Source organism: Aythya fuligula, chromosome 2 (genome assembly GCF_009819795.1).
Source record: "Aythya fuligula isolate bAytFul2 chromosome 2, bAytFul2.pri, whole genome shotgun sequence".
NCBI classification, from domain to species: domain Eukaryota; kingdom Metazoa; phylum Chordata; class Aves; order Anseriformes; family Anatidae; genus Aythya; species Aythya fuligula.
This window is the reverse complement of record NC_045560.1, coordinates 71,198,777-71,213,186: the sequence shown is the minus strand read 5'-3', so window position 1 is coordinate 71,213,186 and position 14,410 is coordinate 71,198,777. Positions and strand designations below refer to the sequence as shown.

Here is a 14,410-nt window from a genome sequence, read left to right as displayed (position 1 = left end):
TCTCCTTCCCCTAGACATTAAAAATCTAAACCCAGGTAATCACATATTCTAGTAACTGCAGGTGAGATGCATCGATCTGATTAAATCCTTGCCAGCTCTTCATGTCCATAAACACACTTTGAAAATTCAGTACAAACAACTTTCATACCATGAACATCATGAAAATGCAAGTAAGAGGCTAAGTTTTTACCTAGAACAGATGCCAAAAATGCCTTCCATCAAGTATACTTTTCACAAATAAATTCAAAATCAGATCACATCAAATCTTAAGAGTAAAAGCCTTCGCTGAAAATGTAACATGAGACATTAGTCAAAACCCTCTATGCTTTTGTTCTGCAGAAGTATCTTAAATCCTTTCTCACAAGCTTAAACCAGGAAAAACAGCATGTAGGAGCAGAAACAAATTTCTTTTCATTTCTAGTATGCTGATAGCATTGTACAAAGAAAGAACGAGGAGGAGGAGGAGGGATTCCTTTTCTGAAAATAGCCTGGATTATGCTGGGGGGCCTGACCTGGGTAACAAGTACCAGATGCCTACCTTCACTGGTAGCTGCATTTTTCTGGGCTTTGGTGGGCGTGTGATCTGTACTTGAACTCACGTCGGATGAGATGCTTGAGCTGCCTTTGCCTGCAAAGAAAGAAAGGGGTGGAGAGTGTGAGAGGGAGGAAGAACAAACATGAGTATCAATAGTGAAGATGACAGACCTTCCATATCAGAACCTGGAACAGTTCCAGGAAGCTTTAAAATCAGTTTACTGCAGCTGATGTTCATTTTGTACACGAGGGTGGAAGCTAACTGTGCATCTTTATCTGTACTAAGGCTGTAAACAGCCTCCTGGGTCAGAGGGGCTCATTGCATATTTGGGAAACTTCATTTTAAGTGAAAAGTTTCTGATTAAGAGAACTTTCATAACCAGTTTTCTCGTTCAAATACTTCTAAAATAGATCGGGAGGAACAGACACTGACCCGCACCAGCGCTAATGATGAAATTCAGGATGCATTAATGGAGTTTACATCACGTCAACACATAAAACAGAAATCTGTTCAAGTCTTTTGCTCATGTGAAAACGAAAGCAAGGTAACTGCTGTTTCCTCCTACAACACATACACTGCTTGAAATAATAAATGTTTTTGAAACCAACACTTTTATGGTTGCTATTCTTCACCACAACTTTTATGCCCCTCTTAACTGGAAATCAGAACAATGGAAATGTCTTTTCTTATTTTCTTTTCTAAGATTTTTTTGCTGCATTTTCTACATCAGGTTCCCCAGTCCTCTGTGTAAGGTATCAGACCAAGCAGAAATTAACAGGAAAAAAAAACAATATCTTAGGTGCTGCAAAAGAACAGAGGGAGCTAAAACAAAGTTTTTGTTGACCTCTGAGGATCAGAGAATGATTTGTTTCTCTTTCCCTTCACTCGCACTACTCAATAACTACTAGCAGGGATACACACACTCTGCTACTCCAGCAGGAACCGGAGCAGCCACTCCAAGCATTACATGAAATAAATCTAGAGAGAGGCAAGGTAATGAATGCTGTTACATTTTCAGGTGTTACCTCTCCCCACACACACTGCATCGGTGAAGCCTTTAAGAGCTATGTTAGTTTTTGAACCACAATTACACTGCAGGCAGAAAGCTAGCTGACACCGTGTTTTTGTCACTTGAGTAAACCTATAATCACAGGAATGTTAGCAAGAGACTTTCCTGATCTGTTATTTCAATCAAGCATTCCTCAGGGTTCTGGGTTATAGTCTGCCTGGTTTTCATAACATTTAGATGTAAGGAGGAGGTCTGCTTTTTAAAGGTGCCACAACAGAACGAGGATTTAAGTTTTAATGGGAAACGACTGGAGAATGTGCAAACGTAGGTTGCTTCACAACCAAGGTACTGCCACCACTTAATCCGTCAGCCAACCCTAGAGGATCTTTCCCCACATGAAGTTGCTTAAGTTAACATGCTTCGATTTGAGAGAGGACTATAGAGCGAAAGGATATTAAAAAGGCCAGAAGAGAGTGAAAAAGAGAAAGAATGGCTAAAGCTAGTAGCCGGGCGGGGTGAAGGAAAAAAGAAGTGCACGTTCAGTGATCCACTAGCTGCTTTTTGCATTCCTTTAAAAAGTCAAGCAAACCCAGGAAGCAGTGCCTCCAGAATATCGCTCGACTGCTTGCAAGCTGTGGCACGAGTTGGGAGTAAGGCACTGTGGTCCTTCGAGAAACAACTGCCTCAAAATAGCTCTCTGGCTAAAGGCAACCAGGGTTGTGGTGGGAGAAAAGCAGATGAGAAAAGAGAAGAATAACTGTAAAATGCTAATTCCCAGGAAGAGGCCGGAGAATTTGGTACACCTGCAGTAGCCGATAAGCAAATAATTAATTATGGCATATGTATTTAGATGGTTTTGCTACTACCAGAAACTGCTCATTTGCCAAACATTAGAGCTGCAAAAGCAGGAAAACTTCCAAGGAGTATCAACTCTCCTGACAGAAAGAAAAGAAAGAACAAAGAAATCAACTCAAAATATGATTACCTCCAAGAAAATAAAGAGGACTTCCTCTGAAGGAAAAAAAAAATCTTCTGGGGGAAAAGGAAGTCAGTGATACCAAACAGCAGCAGAGTTGCTAGCTGGGCATCTGTGGCATGGGTTATTTTCACCAAGTCATTGTTTCCTGCCCCTACATATCTCCCCCACTAACATCAATAATATTTACATTTAGACTGCATTCAAGTAAGCCTCCAAGAGCACGACAAAAATGTTTTACCCACTGTAGGGTGCTGATCGCCAGTACATCCCACAGCAACAGACTTACAAGGGCACACTTCTGTAGTAACTGCAAAATACCAGATATATGTCAAGGCAATTACCATTTCCGTCTGCTTTAACATTAAAATATTTCAACTCCTTGTAAGAAGTTAAAACTGGAAATTAAGAACAATCTATTCCTGTTACTGCTGGCACTGTATAAGAGTTCCTCCTGCAACTATACTTTGAATATTTTGTGACAGTTTTAGAGTCTTCCCCTACTACACAAACCCCAAACAAGCCTTTCCCCATCTACACTGAAACACTCCCTTTGGGTAGGCAGGGGAGGCAGGAGATGCTTTCTAGTAAATTTTCAACAAGTGTTTTAAATAGATCAGCAGGCCCTATTCTTGTAGAGCAAAATAAAGCCATTCACTTCTAATAGCCTAGATGTACCTGCTGCAGCCTCACGTACACATGCAGGAGCTAACACGACAGCGTGCAAGCGTTCCCCAAATGAGTTTGGTGGTTGGAAAAAAATGCACACTCAGCAAGTTCACAAATGCCACAAAATAAGCCGTTGTGGTTCACGCACCAAGATGTCATTGCCAATCAAGGGACCTTAACAGGTTGAAAAACGTGCTGACAAGAGCCTCAGGAAGTTAATTCAACAAAAGGAAATGCCGAGTACTGCATCTGGGGATGAACAACCCCATGCACCACTACATGTTGAGAAAGCAGCCAGACAGAGAGAGACATGGGGGTGCAAGGAGGCAAGGCAAAAAGGAAAGAGGCAAATTATGATACAGCATACGGGACTGGTGCTGCCAGGCAGCCAGCAAGTGGCGTGACACCCAGGGCCCACCCGCTAATTCATCTGAGGCAGGGCTCTTCCGCAGCACTCCTCAGGGCACCACCTGCCAACTGCACCATGTCAGCTCTCAGACGGCTCCTTTCCCCACTGCCACAGGACAACCTGACACGTCACGTAGCGCCGAGCAGTTCATCTCTGCTAAGCTGCCCTGAGAAAGCCTCAGCAAGCAAATACGACCTGACAGGGCTTCTAACGTGGTGACAACTAGTAGGGCCGAACAGGGAGTAATATTGCAAAGATTACAGAAATAAAGAGTATTTGATTCTTTGCTTTCTTTATGTAACTCTTCATAGGATAACGGCTTGCAAAATGTTTCCCTAGCATGACTTGAGATTGTCTGAAGTTTCCCTTATGCGTTCCACTGTTTTTTATTTCAAAGCCAGAATCACAACCCAAAACATAGCACACTCCACTATGGTAGGAGGTAGGTAGGGTAGAAGACAGCGATTTTCACATGATAACCTAATGCACAGCAGGAGCAAAGGTAGCATGGACTTCACCACACCTAGAAGAAATCATACAGCTACACAGTCGCAATTCAAATCATGTCTAACCTGCTTCTGAAGAAGCAAGAGTTTGTCTTTTGTGTTTTTTTTTTTTTTGTTTTGTTTTGTTTTCCCATCTACTAGTGCCAAAGCCTTACAATAGTTGTAAGAACAACACTCCAGCCCTATAACCTAGTATCCTATTTCCTATACATTTTGTTTTGATCCCACTGGAAGGAAAATTAAAACAAGGCAAGCACGTCACAGATGCTTCCCCTGAACACTGCCACCAGCACTTTGTCACCAAGGATTTTTTTCAGTCATAGATGATCTTTGTGCTTAATAGCCCTATAACCCTACCTGGTAAATCTACCTGGTCTCTTTTTGAGTCATGATATTAAAATAATGTGTTCCAGTTTCTTTTTTATCACAGGTGGCTACATCAGCTAGAACATCAGTTTATTTTTAGTAAGTGTTTACATCTTCTGTTTCACTACAGCAAATTTCTTATTAATCAAAATAATGCTACAGATTATCCAATGAAACATGACTAGAAGATTATGCACAGAATTGGCTGGTCTTATTCCATATTTCTGTATTACTGCAAAATAAAAAGTTTTCTTTCCCCAGCTGCTTGCATAACTATTTTTTTTTCCCATGAGCACACTGACCGGGGAATTACTTCTCCAAACACCTCAGTCCTTCAGGCCAAAGACTTGCAGGATGTAAGACTCATATGCACAAGGTATCTTAGCCAAATGGAAGCATTTAATAAACACTGGAAAGGAAAAAAACACAAACTCATGAAAAGCAAACTTTGTATTCTGCCAGTCATGCTCACTGCTGAGAAGTGTTGAGGCCATCACAAGTCCGTCAGGACAGAAGCAATGCAATTTAAACTCATCCAGGGAAGTACAGTCTGTAACTGTCCAAGACTGAGTGAAACACTATTTTTCCCCCTAAAGCATATATGCAAAGCCTGTCCTAATATGGACAGTGTTTCTGACTGTATTACTGTCACCTTTTCTTTTGACTTTTAAATTTTGTTCGCTGTTACAGCACATGCAACTAGCATAAACAGAGGCTGAGTGAATTAGGTGATGAAATTCGTAAGATACATGAAAATCATTGACCTATGTGATAGAAAAAGGCATGGACTGGCAGTAAGTCACTTTCATTCTCCTTTAGAATAGATTTACCGTGGTGTTTTTCCTTTTTTTTTTTTTCCAGCACAACTAGCTGTTCTTGATGCACGTTTCCATCTCCTAGGGGTTTCTTTATTGGTTTTGTGCTCTATCTTACATGACTTTCTAACACCACAGAAACAGGCTGTCTTCTTAGAAGCTACCCTGGGAAGACAATAACAACACTGCCCTTGGCAAGAAGTTTTAATCCAACAACACACCTGCCTTCACCAGATAGTGAAAGAGTTAGCTCTGGACTTAAATGGAAATTTGAGCCATATCCATAGTTTGTCAAGTTGACATGAAATGTTAAACAAAATGCTAAAACCAAAAGTATCAGAAAAAAATGAGCAAAAAGCAACAAAGCCTAAAATAATAATAGCCATTAACTTTTTGAGTTTCCAAAAAGCATTGTATTGCAATGACTTGATGTGAAAAGCCTGAAAGGTTTACTTGAGAAGTCATCAATTCTTGATGAATGATATTATTCAAATTCAGCTCCACAAGGAAGTGAGTATGTATATGCCTTTTCTACTAGATGGTCGTTACTTTCTCTTTTACATCTCCAGACAAAACTTCTTTTTTTATCAAATGTATGTTAACTACATCAAGAAGAGATCCAAGGAAGGAAAAAAAAAAAAAAAGACAAAAAACACACACCAAACCTCAAACCGTCAGAGACCATGCAAGGAGAAAAAAAAAAAAAAAATCTTTCCCACCGACTACTTCCACAAAACACGTTATCCTGATCCGAGTCTCCAAAACTTCAAATGCACTCTTTACAATCTGTACGCCCAGAGATAGGGATACTTAAAAACACACCAGGAATTTCCTATGGAAAATCAAGAACCTATTACAACACTTAGACTTTGAGGATATACGGCATCATTTAAAGATGCAATACTTCAATTAATTTATCTAAAGTAAATGCAGAATTGGACTACACGCTTCAGACAATCATTCTGCTTGGACTTTGCATTTCTATCAGTGGAAATTATACAACATAAAACTGGCTGGTTTCCATTTTAACTTTTAATCACCAAGCAGACTACCACCAGTCTAACAGTAAGGTTAGCCATCTACAAGCACTGTCATTCATTGAAACGCTTTCAAAATGGGTTAAATATTATTTTACAAATCCACCCAGAATCTTAGAAGCAAGTGAGTTTTTGAATCAAAACATGGGCCAGCATGACACACACACAGGTTACAAATTTCATTCCAGGCAACATTTGTCAGGATGTGATAAAACAAACAGTAATCTGAACAAACTCCAACCCTCCATAAAGGAAATAAACCAAATGTTTTACAGGATACATTGTGACAACTGAAGGGCTTGCAGATATTTGATAGCACTGGCACTTCAGGGTAGTATTTGTCTCTTAAAATTTTCACAAGTACCATCTTACCATCTTTATGCACTTTTTTTTTTTTTTTTTTTTAACACACATTTTCTTTCAGTCAAAACTCCAGCTTCCAGGACTGATTAATTTGGCTGTCAAATTTGCAGTAACTTGGCTATGAAATAAAATACATAGTTTTAACATTTCCAAAATACTGCAGAACTAAATTCCACCTTAAGCCATGTAGGCCAACTTGTGCCTTGCTGTTGTTGCTTGTCTTCCTGGCCATGTTAAGTGCCACATTATGTTACAAAACCCCATCCAAATGCATGCAGAACACAACTGCATTTACTACAAATGAATACAAAACACACTCCAAGTGAAAAGGCAAATAATATACCAAAAAGCAAGTAACAGAGGCAGAAAAAAAAAGTGCTTAGAGTTCAGAGAATTCATATACCCAGCTGGCAAGGCAAGAGCCAACTGGTTACTTGCTGCTCAGCCAATGGAGAAAAGAAACAGTAATTAATTTAATTGCCATAGCTGAGGCAGTTATATGAAAGCAGAGATGGTCTTGTCAGAGGAGTCACACAGCTGAAGTTCCTAATAATCTGTTTGACGTTTCTTTTCAGTGGAAGAGTCTGTTCCTTTACCTTAAGGCACAGAAGTACTTCTACCAAATTCAAACTACTTGGCAGCTGAAGATACCCACATACCAAAATCTCTTGTATGTCTTCTGTCACCTTACTCATTTTTAGTACCCTCAAGGCATTCACCCCAGGTGCAGGAGGGATGGCATACTGGGGGTGTAGCCAGGGCTAGCCCGTGCCGGCCCCAGTGCAGGTCACAGCTGGGCCCAGCAGCCAAGATGGTGGCGCCTCCCCTCAGGGACAGCCTGGGGAAGGGAGGGCACCATGTTGCCAGGCAGCTGGGGGGAAATGTGTTGTTTTTATTTCATCAAATGGATGAAGTTGGAAGGAACCCCTGGAGGTCACCTGGTCCAAGCCCTCCTACCACCTAGAGCAGGCTGCCCAAGAACATAGCTAGATGACTTCTGCAGATCTCCATGGAGGAGGACTCCACAACCTCTCCGGGCAGCCTGTGCCACTGCTTGGTCACCCTCCCAGTATAGAAGTGCTTCCTAGTGTTCAGATGGCACCTCCCATGTTCCAGCATGTGCCCACTGCCTCTTGTCCTGGAACTGAGCACCGCTGAGAAGAGCCTGGCTCTGTCCTCTTTCCACCTTCCCTGCAGGGGTTTATACACGTACACACTGATGAGATTCACTCCCCACCCCACACCCTGAGCCTTCTCTTCTCCAGGCTGAACTTTCCCAGCTCTCAGCCTCCCCTCACAGCAGAGATGCTCCAGACCCTTCATCATTTCATGGCCCTTCACTGGACTGCCCCCAGTCTGTCCATGTCTCTGTACTGGGGGGCCCAGCACTGGACACAGCACTCCAGGCGTGGCCTCACCAGTGCTGGGCAGAGGGGCAGGATCACCTCCCTGCACCTGTTGGCACCCTTTGCCTAACACAGCTAGGATACCTCTGCCCCCCTTTGCTACATGGGCATATCACTGTCTTGTGTCCAGCCTGCTGTCCTCCTGGACCCCCAGGTTTCCTTCTGTCAATACACTTCCCAGCCCCCATTGTACATTAGGGCAATCTGTCTGTGTTTCTCACTATCCAATTCTATTTTAACTGACAATACATCAGTCTTCCCCAGGTCAAGTCTAGTTTGCCCACGATAGTGATTTTTTTCTTCTAGTCTATCTCCATCCATGAGTTATTTCATCACATATTCTCCCCATCTCCTGTTCTCTAGGGGGAGTGAAAGAGGAGCTGGGTGGGCATCTGACAGCTGAACAAGGTCAAATAACCACAGAATTAAACAACTGTTTCAGATGAGAAATTACATATAGCCAACAGAGAGCACACTTGAGAACCAGAAAGCACAACATTTCTATCACTGCGCTGTTTTTTCACATCAGAAGACATGAAAAAGCTGTTTTTCAAATTCAACAGTCTTGTATTAATAGAAGTCAAAAAGCAGTATCCTCTGCTCACGATTCCTATTGTTCATCTCCATGTGCTCTGCAAGCTTTCTTTGAACAACCTCTTATACAACCAGTCTTCGGTTCACTCTTGTGAACAGCATCTACTGGCAGTACTTGGTTCACCTGGCCAAATACCCTTCTGGAGTTTCTTAATATCCTGGTATCAAGATACCCTGAAAGAGACAACAGGGCAATTGGTGCACAGTACTTATGAACTGCAAATTGCTTCTTACAGCAAGCCCAACAACCAGCAGTTAGAGGTTCTCCAACACAAATCAGATTCTTAAAAGAGCATTAAAAATTATGTAAGAATAGGACAACACTTACCACTAGTTGAGAATAACTAAGTCTTGAGATACAGCTTTTTAATACTGCCTTTTTTAACCAACATTACAACAAGATTCAACAAACCACTGGCAAGGTGAAGTTGTAATAACAAGGGCAATAATGATTGGTTTAACTCTAATATAAATGGGGTGACCTTATTGCTCTCTATAGGTACCTCAAGGGAGGCTGTAGCGAGGTGGGGGTTGGCCTGTTCTCCCATGTGCCTGGTGACAGGACGAGGGGGAATGGGTTTAAGTTGAGCCAGGGGAGTTTTAGGTTAGATGTTAGGAAGAACTTCTTCACTGAAAGGGTTGTGAGGCACTGGAACAGGCTGCCCAGGGAAGTGGTGGAGTCACCATCCCTGGAAGTCTTCAAAAGACGTTTAGATGTAGAGCTTAGGGATACGGTTTAGTGGAGGGCTGTTAGCGTTAGGTTGGAGGTTGGACTCGATGACCTTGAGGTCTCTTCCAACCTAGGAAATTCTGTGATTCTGTGAAATGCAACTGTGGAAGTTCTACATCCAGCAAGGCAATGATTTACCCACTATACTGTAAAATGCTTTGAAAACTTACATAAAAATGGATGTGTTGGACTGAATTTTTCAGAAGTGTTTAGCAGTGATGCCCATTGCCAGGGAGGCAAACCTGTTCAGAAAGGCTGGATTAAAGATGTGAAGCGTAAGTAGGATTCCTGGTATACTGACAGTTAACTAGCTCTAGGAGATTCTGCTTGCTGTGCCTTGATGGAAGCCTACTTGGACTGTAGTTTTAAATTCCTTAATGCACATCTTACTGCCAAGTTACTTACTATGATTTCAGAATGGCTAGAGACTTTATATAATGAAGTCTTCAAGCAGACTCATGTAATCTAATCTAAAGAGGCAGAGCACTTTATTTAGTTTTCTTAAATAACCTGTCTCACTCCCGTGCCTTTGCTTCTCCAATGTAATTGATGATACTGAACCTTTTTCCTAGAAGGATTTCAATGCTTATTGTGGGAATTCTTAGCTAAAGCCTGTTCAATGGGACAGTATACTAAAATCACCATAAGCTTTCTGAAGATAGCATGTACTATCTTTACTCAAGTATTTCAAAATACAGACGGATGAACAGCACACACCATTGCTAAGTTTATAAATAAGTAATAATATAGAAAACTTATGGAAGTTCTTGAAGAGCTGCTGCTTGTGGGCAGCCTCCACAGGCTCAGTTTGGGAAGGACAGCATCCATGGGGAGCAGGGGCAGAGAGGGACCGTGAAGGAATGCTGGGGACGAAGCATCAGGGACCGACCGCAGCCCCCATTCCCTCGTTCCTCTGTGCTGCTCAGGGGGAAGATGTAGAAGGTGGATGGGGGGAAGGTGTTTGTTTTTTTTCCCTTGCATTTCATTCCTCACTGTCTGCTAGTCTGCTAGTGATAGGTAAAATAAATGACATTAATCTCCTTATGCTGAGCCTATTTTGCCTGTGACAGTAACTGTTGAGTGAACTCCCTGTCCTTATCTCAACCCTTGAGTCCCTTTCATCATACTTTCTCCACCCTTTTCCTTTGATGAACAGGAGCGAGAGAGTGGTTGTGATGAAGTTCAGCAGCCCAGCTGGGTAAAACCCACAGCAGCAAACATTTTAACTCAGGTTACCCATGATTGCTGTGGCCAAGACAGCCACAATCATAGCTCCCTTTTCTCAAAGGACATGTCCAGGAGGGCTCCTTTCCTGGTTTGGCACTTGTGACAGGACATTATCTTCAACATGCTTTAGGAATTTCCCAGCCTTGTCATGGCAGTATGATATTCCCTGTTTGTGTCTGGGAAGCTGAAGCCTCCCATTAGGATGAGGGCAACCACTCACAACAACTCCCCAGAGCCTATAGAATAGCTCATCTGTGCCACCATCCTGGGTGGGTGTTCAATAGCACACACCCAAGACAGCATTTGCTTTGCTGTCCACCCCATTTATCCCCACCCAGAGGCTCTCTGCCACAATATCCCCAGTGGTCGGTCTAATCAGTCTAATACCCCCAGTCTAATCTCTCCACCCCCCCCAGACCGATCCTCTCCATCAGTCTTGCCATATTATAGGCCAAGAAACATTTCTCCCATTGAGGCAGGTGGGTCCCATCAGGCCCCAGCAGACCTCTCATCTCAAAGACTCCTCCATGATTTTAAAACCCCAAATTCTGATGGAGAAGTCAGTCTCAGAGCCAGTCACTGAGGACCTGGGCTTGATCATTTTTCTGTCTCTCCCCATTACTGGGAGGACTGAGTAAAACACTACCTGTGCTCCTGAATCCTCTAGCTGCCTTCCCAGGGCCCCGAAATCTCATTTTATAGACTTCAGTCTTCCTGTACTTACACTGTTGATAGACTCTTGAAAGAGGAGGAAGGGGTAATAGTCCAGAGGCTGTATTGTGCTCAAAAGCTTGCTGGTTACACCATGATCAGAGCCCCAGGGGGACAGCAAACTCTCTGTGAGGAGGGTCTGGCCTGCAGGTGGGAGCCTCCCTTCACTTGAGGAGGGAGTCACTCTGTCTGCAGCCCACTGCCATTTCTTCATGGCACTGCTCTTGATGCCGCACTTGCTTCAAGGCTTTGGTTGATCCGACCTTGGAGGGCAAACTTGCATGGATGCCTCTTCTTCCCTCTTCTCACATCCCTCATCTACCATACCCAGAGCCTTGTACCCATCCAGCAGTGGAAGCTGAGCGGGCAGACTGGCTCCTCTTTTGGCTCCGTGCAGTAACTTGCTTCCCCTCCTCAGTGTCCCTCAAGCTGCTGCCTTTATCCTGGTGCAGATCAGATGCCAGGCATCCTGCCCCAGCAGTGGCTGCACCAGGTTAGCTGCCTGTACTCTAGAAGCCAGTCCTGCTCTGTAGCCTTCTACTCCACCATAGACATGGGGAAATACAACTTCGTCCTTCTAAGAAAATCCAGTGATTTGTAGGAAGCTCTTTCATTTATTCAGTTTTGGTCTTCTCAGTACAATTTGTCTTCCAAACACCAGAATATTTTGAGAGGGGTATTTACTCATGATACATTGTTCTAAAGTTTGCTTAAAAACACTTCCTTAGTACACATCTCCCAAGCACCAAATAACCTTACCTTTGCTCTTAATCCAACAGGCCTAATTAGCTATTAAACCAACACATGTGGATTAATCAACATGATTGAGTCATAAATATATATATATATATATTTTTTTAAACTTAGTACGATCTCTGAGACTGTCACTTCATTGCCAAGATCTCCACTGAATTTGTTTGTTTGTTGCCTTCCCACCCCCAATTTTCAACAGAATTCTGGTCTTTTGTATTCAGAGAAGGCAAGAGCTGTTTAGTTCAACGCTAAGCATGAATCAGCAGACTTCATTTGTACATTACCATAGGAGGCTGTAGCAAGGTGGGAATTAGGCCCTTCTCCCAAGCTCCAAGTGATAAGATGAGGGGAAATGGCCTCAAATTGTGCCAGGGGAGGTTTAGGTTGGATATTAAGAGAAATCTCTACCAAAAAGGTTGTGTGGCTTTGGAATAGGCTGCTCAAGGAAGTGGTTGAGTCCCTGGAGGTCTTCACAAAATGTGTAGATAGAGAACTCAGTAGCATGGTTTAGTGGTGGACTTGCCAGTACTAGGTTAACAGTTGGACTAGATGGTCTCAGAGGTCTTTTCCAACCCGAATGATTCTATGACATGCATTCAAATGCAGGGTACCTATAGGTGTTGCACAGAGATGCTGTGTTCACAGCCAGAAGCAGTTGTGAATGTTCTGGCATCGAGGCCCAGCTGTTCTGCTCAGAGCTTACACAAGACATCAGTCTCTGATGGAGCTTTAATTGGCACTTGAAGATGCAACTTCACAGACCCTTTCCCTAAATACAGCATTTGGTTCCCAGTCATACCTCATCTCTCCCTGCACCCCTCTCAAAAAAAAAAAAAAAAAAAAGGACATCTAAAAGGAGAGTTAGCTGGTCAGTCTGGCTGCACAGCTCCACATGCTCCTCTGTGAGGAAGATTCAAAGTAAGTCATGGTCCCAACCCACTTTTTTTCCCCCTTTTTGATAGCTGACAACTCCTGCATTGAAATCTTACAAAACATTACAGTTCGTTAATTTCACCAGATCTTTTCCTGACTAGCTAAGCTTTCCTTGGTCCCTGCTGTCAGGCTCTCTCATGGACCTTCCTTCTTCACATGACTAGTTTGCAGACCACTGCTTGGGAAAGGTCAACAAGCAAAGGCAAGTTCTCCAATTTACCAAAACAAGCCCCTGATGCTGGAAGTACTGAAACATATGTCTGGCTGCACTGCTGTGAGTTGTACCATTACCAAGACAGCACAGAAAGATTATTCTGGCAATGTACACAGCGAAAAGCAGTGCAAAACGCTTTCACATCACAGCACAATGTGAAAGCCCCAAACCATTTTTTTTTTATATACAGTAAAGAAGAACAAAGGAATCTGACAGCTGAAGAGAAACAGACAAGAATCACTTTACTCCTTTAGATAAGCACAGTCACTTCCAGCTTTTCTTCACTGATGGATATAGGGAGGGGAAGTGAGGGAAAGGGAAGTAGCTGACTTAAGAATGAAAGTAAAGGGAGACCTTAAGAATTACGGGATTTTGAAAACTAAGTAAGAGTTTTGTGGAAAAGGTCTACTGATACAAAGTGGTATCTTAAAGGCAATTAGAAGGAGGTGAATAGCACACTTGATAAGCCTAAAAATTTTCTATAGTATCAAGTCTACCAAAGTTAAAAGCCACATTTAGGTTCAGAAACCAAATCACCAGCATAACTACATTAAAAATGGAAAGAGTATGAGAGACAATGCTTACAGTTGCAAGATGAATCATGAATCAGACTTAAAGCTTCACACTACACGTATGACTACCAACTTTGAATTTTCAGAATGCAGAGAAAAAGGAGAAAGAAACCTAAAGAAGCTCTAACTCTGCTGTAACCACAGAACGTCTGGCAAAGTTAGCAAACAAAACTTAAAAAAAATCTTTTAAAAAGAACATGCCTGAATATTTTATTTTTACACTCATTTTCAACTAATAAAGTATTCAGCATCAGTATAAAGTCTATCAAATATGGTTTGAAAGCTGCCAGCAATGCAAAACTTCATCATAACAGATTATTTTATTACAATAGAAGTAATTACATTATTCCTGTTGAAAACTTTAGTTTCAATTGCATAACAATCATCTTTTGGTCTTAACTCTGTACAGAGCCTGCATGCAACACAGCTACATAATTTGCTGCTGTGGTCACTGCCTGAATACTAGGACTGATGTGGGAATAGATGCTTATCCAAAACAAAACAGAGGCTCATCTATCCCCATAATACGAACAGGATAGCAATTCTCCATTGAAATAACATAGCTTCCAGGGCTAATTCAGCATT

The 14,410-nt window shown here is 42.3% G+C and overlaps 1 protein-coding gene across 1 annotated transcript in view; it reads right to left on the bottom strand.

The window, feature by feature from the left end:
- FBXL7 (F-box and leucine rich repeat protein 7) overlaps positions 1-14,410 on the bottom strand; it is a 182,217-nt gene that overhangs the window by 137,104 nt on the left and 30,703 nt on the right. Inside the window, exon 2 of the mRNA XM_032182118.1 lies at positions 539-628. Coding sequence (XP_032038009.1) covers positions 539-628 — 90 coding nt within the window. The remainder of the gene's footprint in view (positions 1-538; positions 629-14,410) is intronic.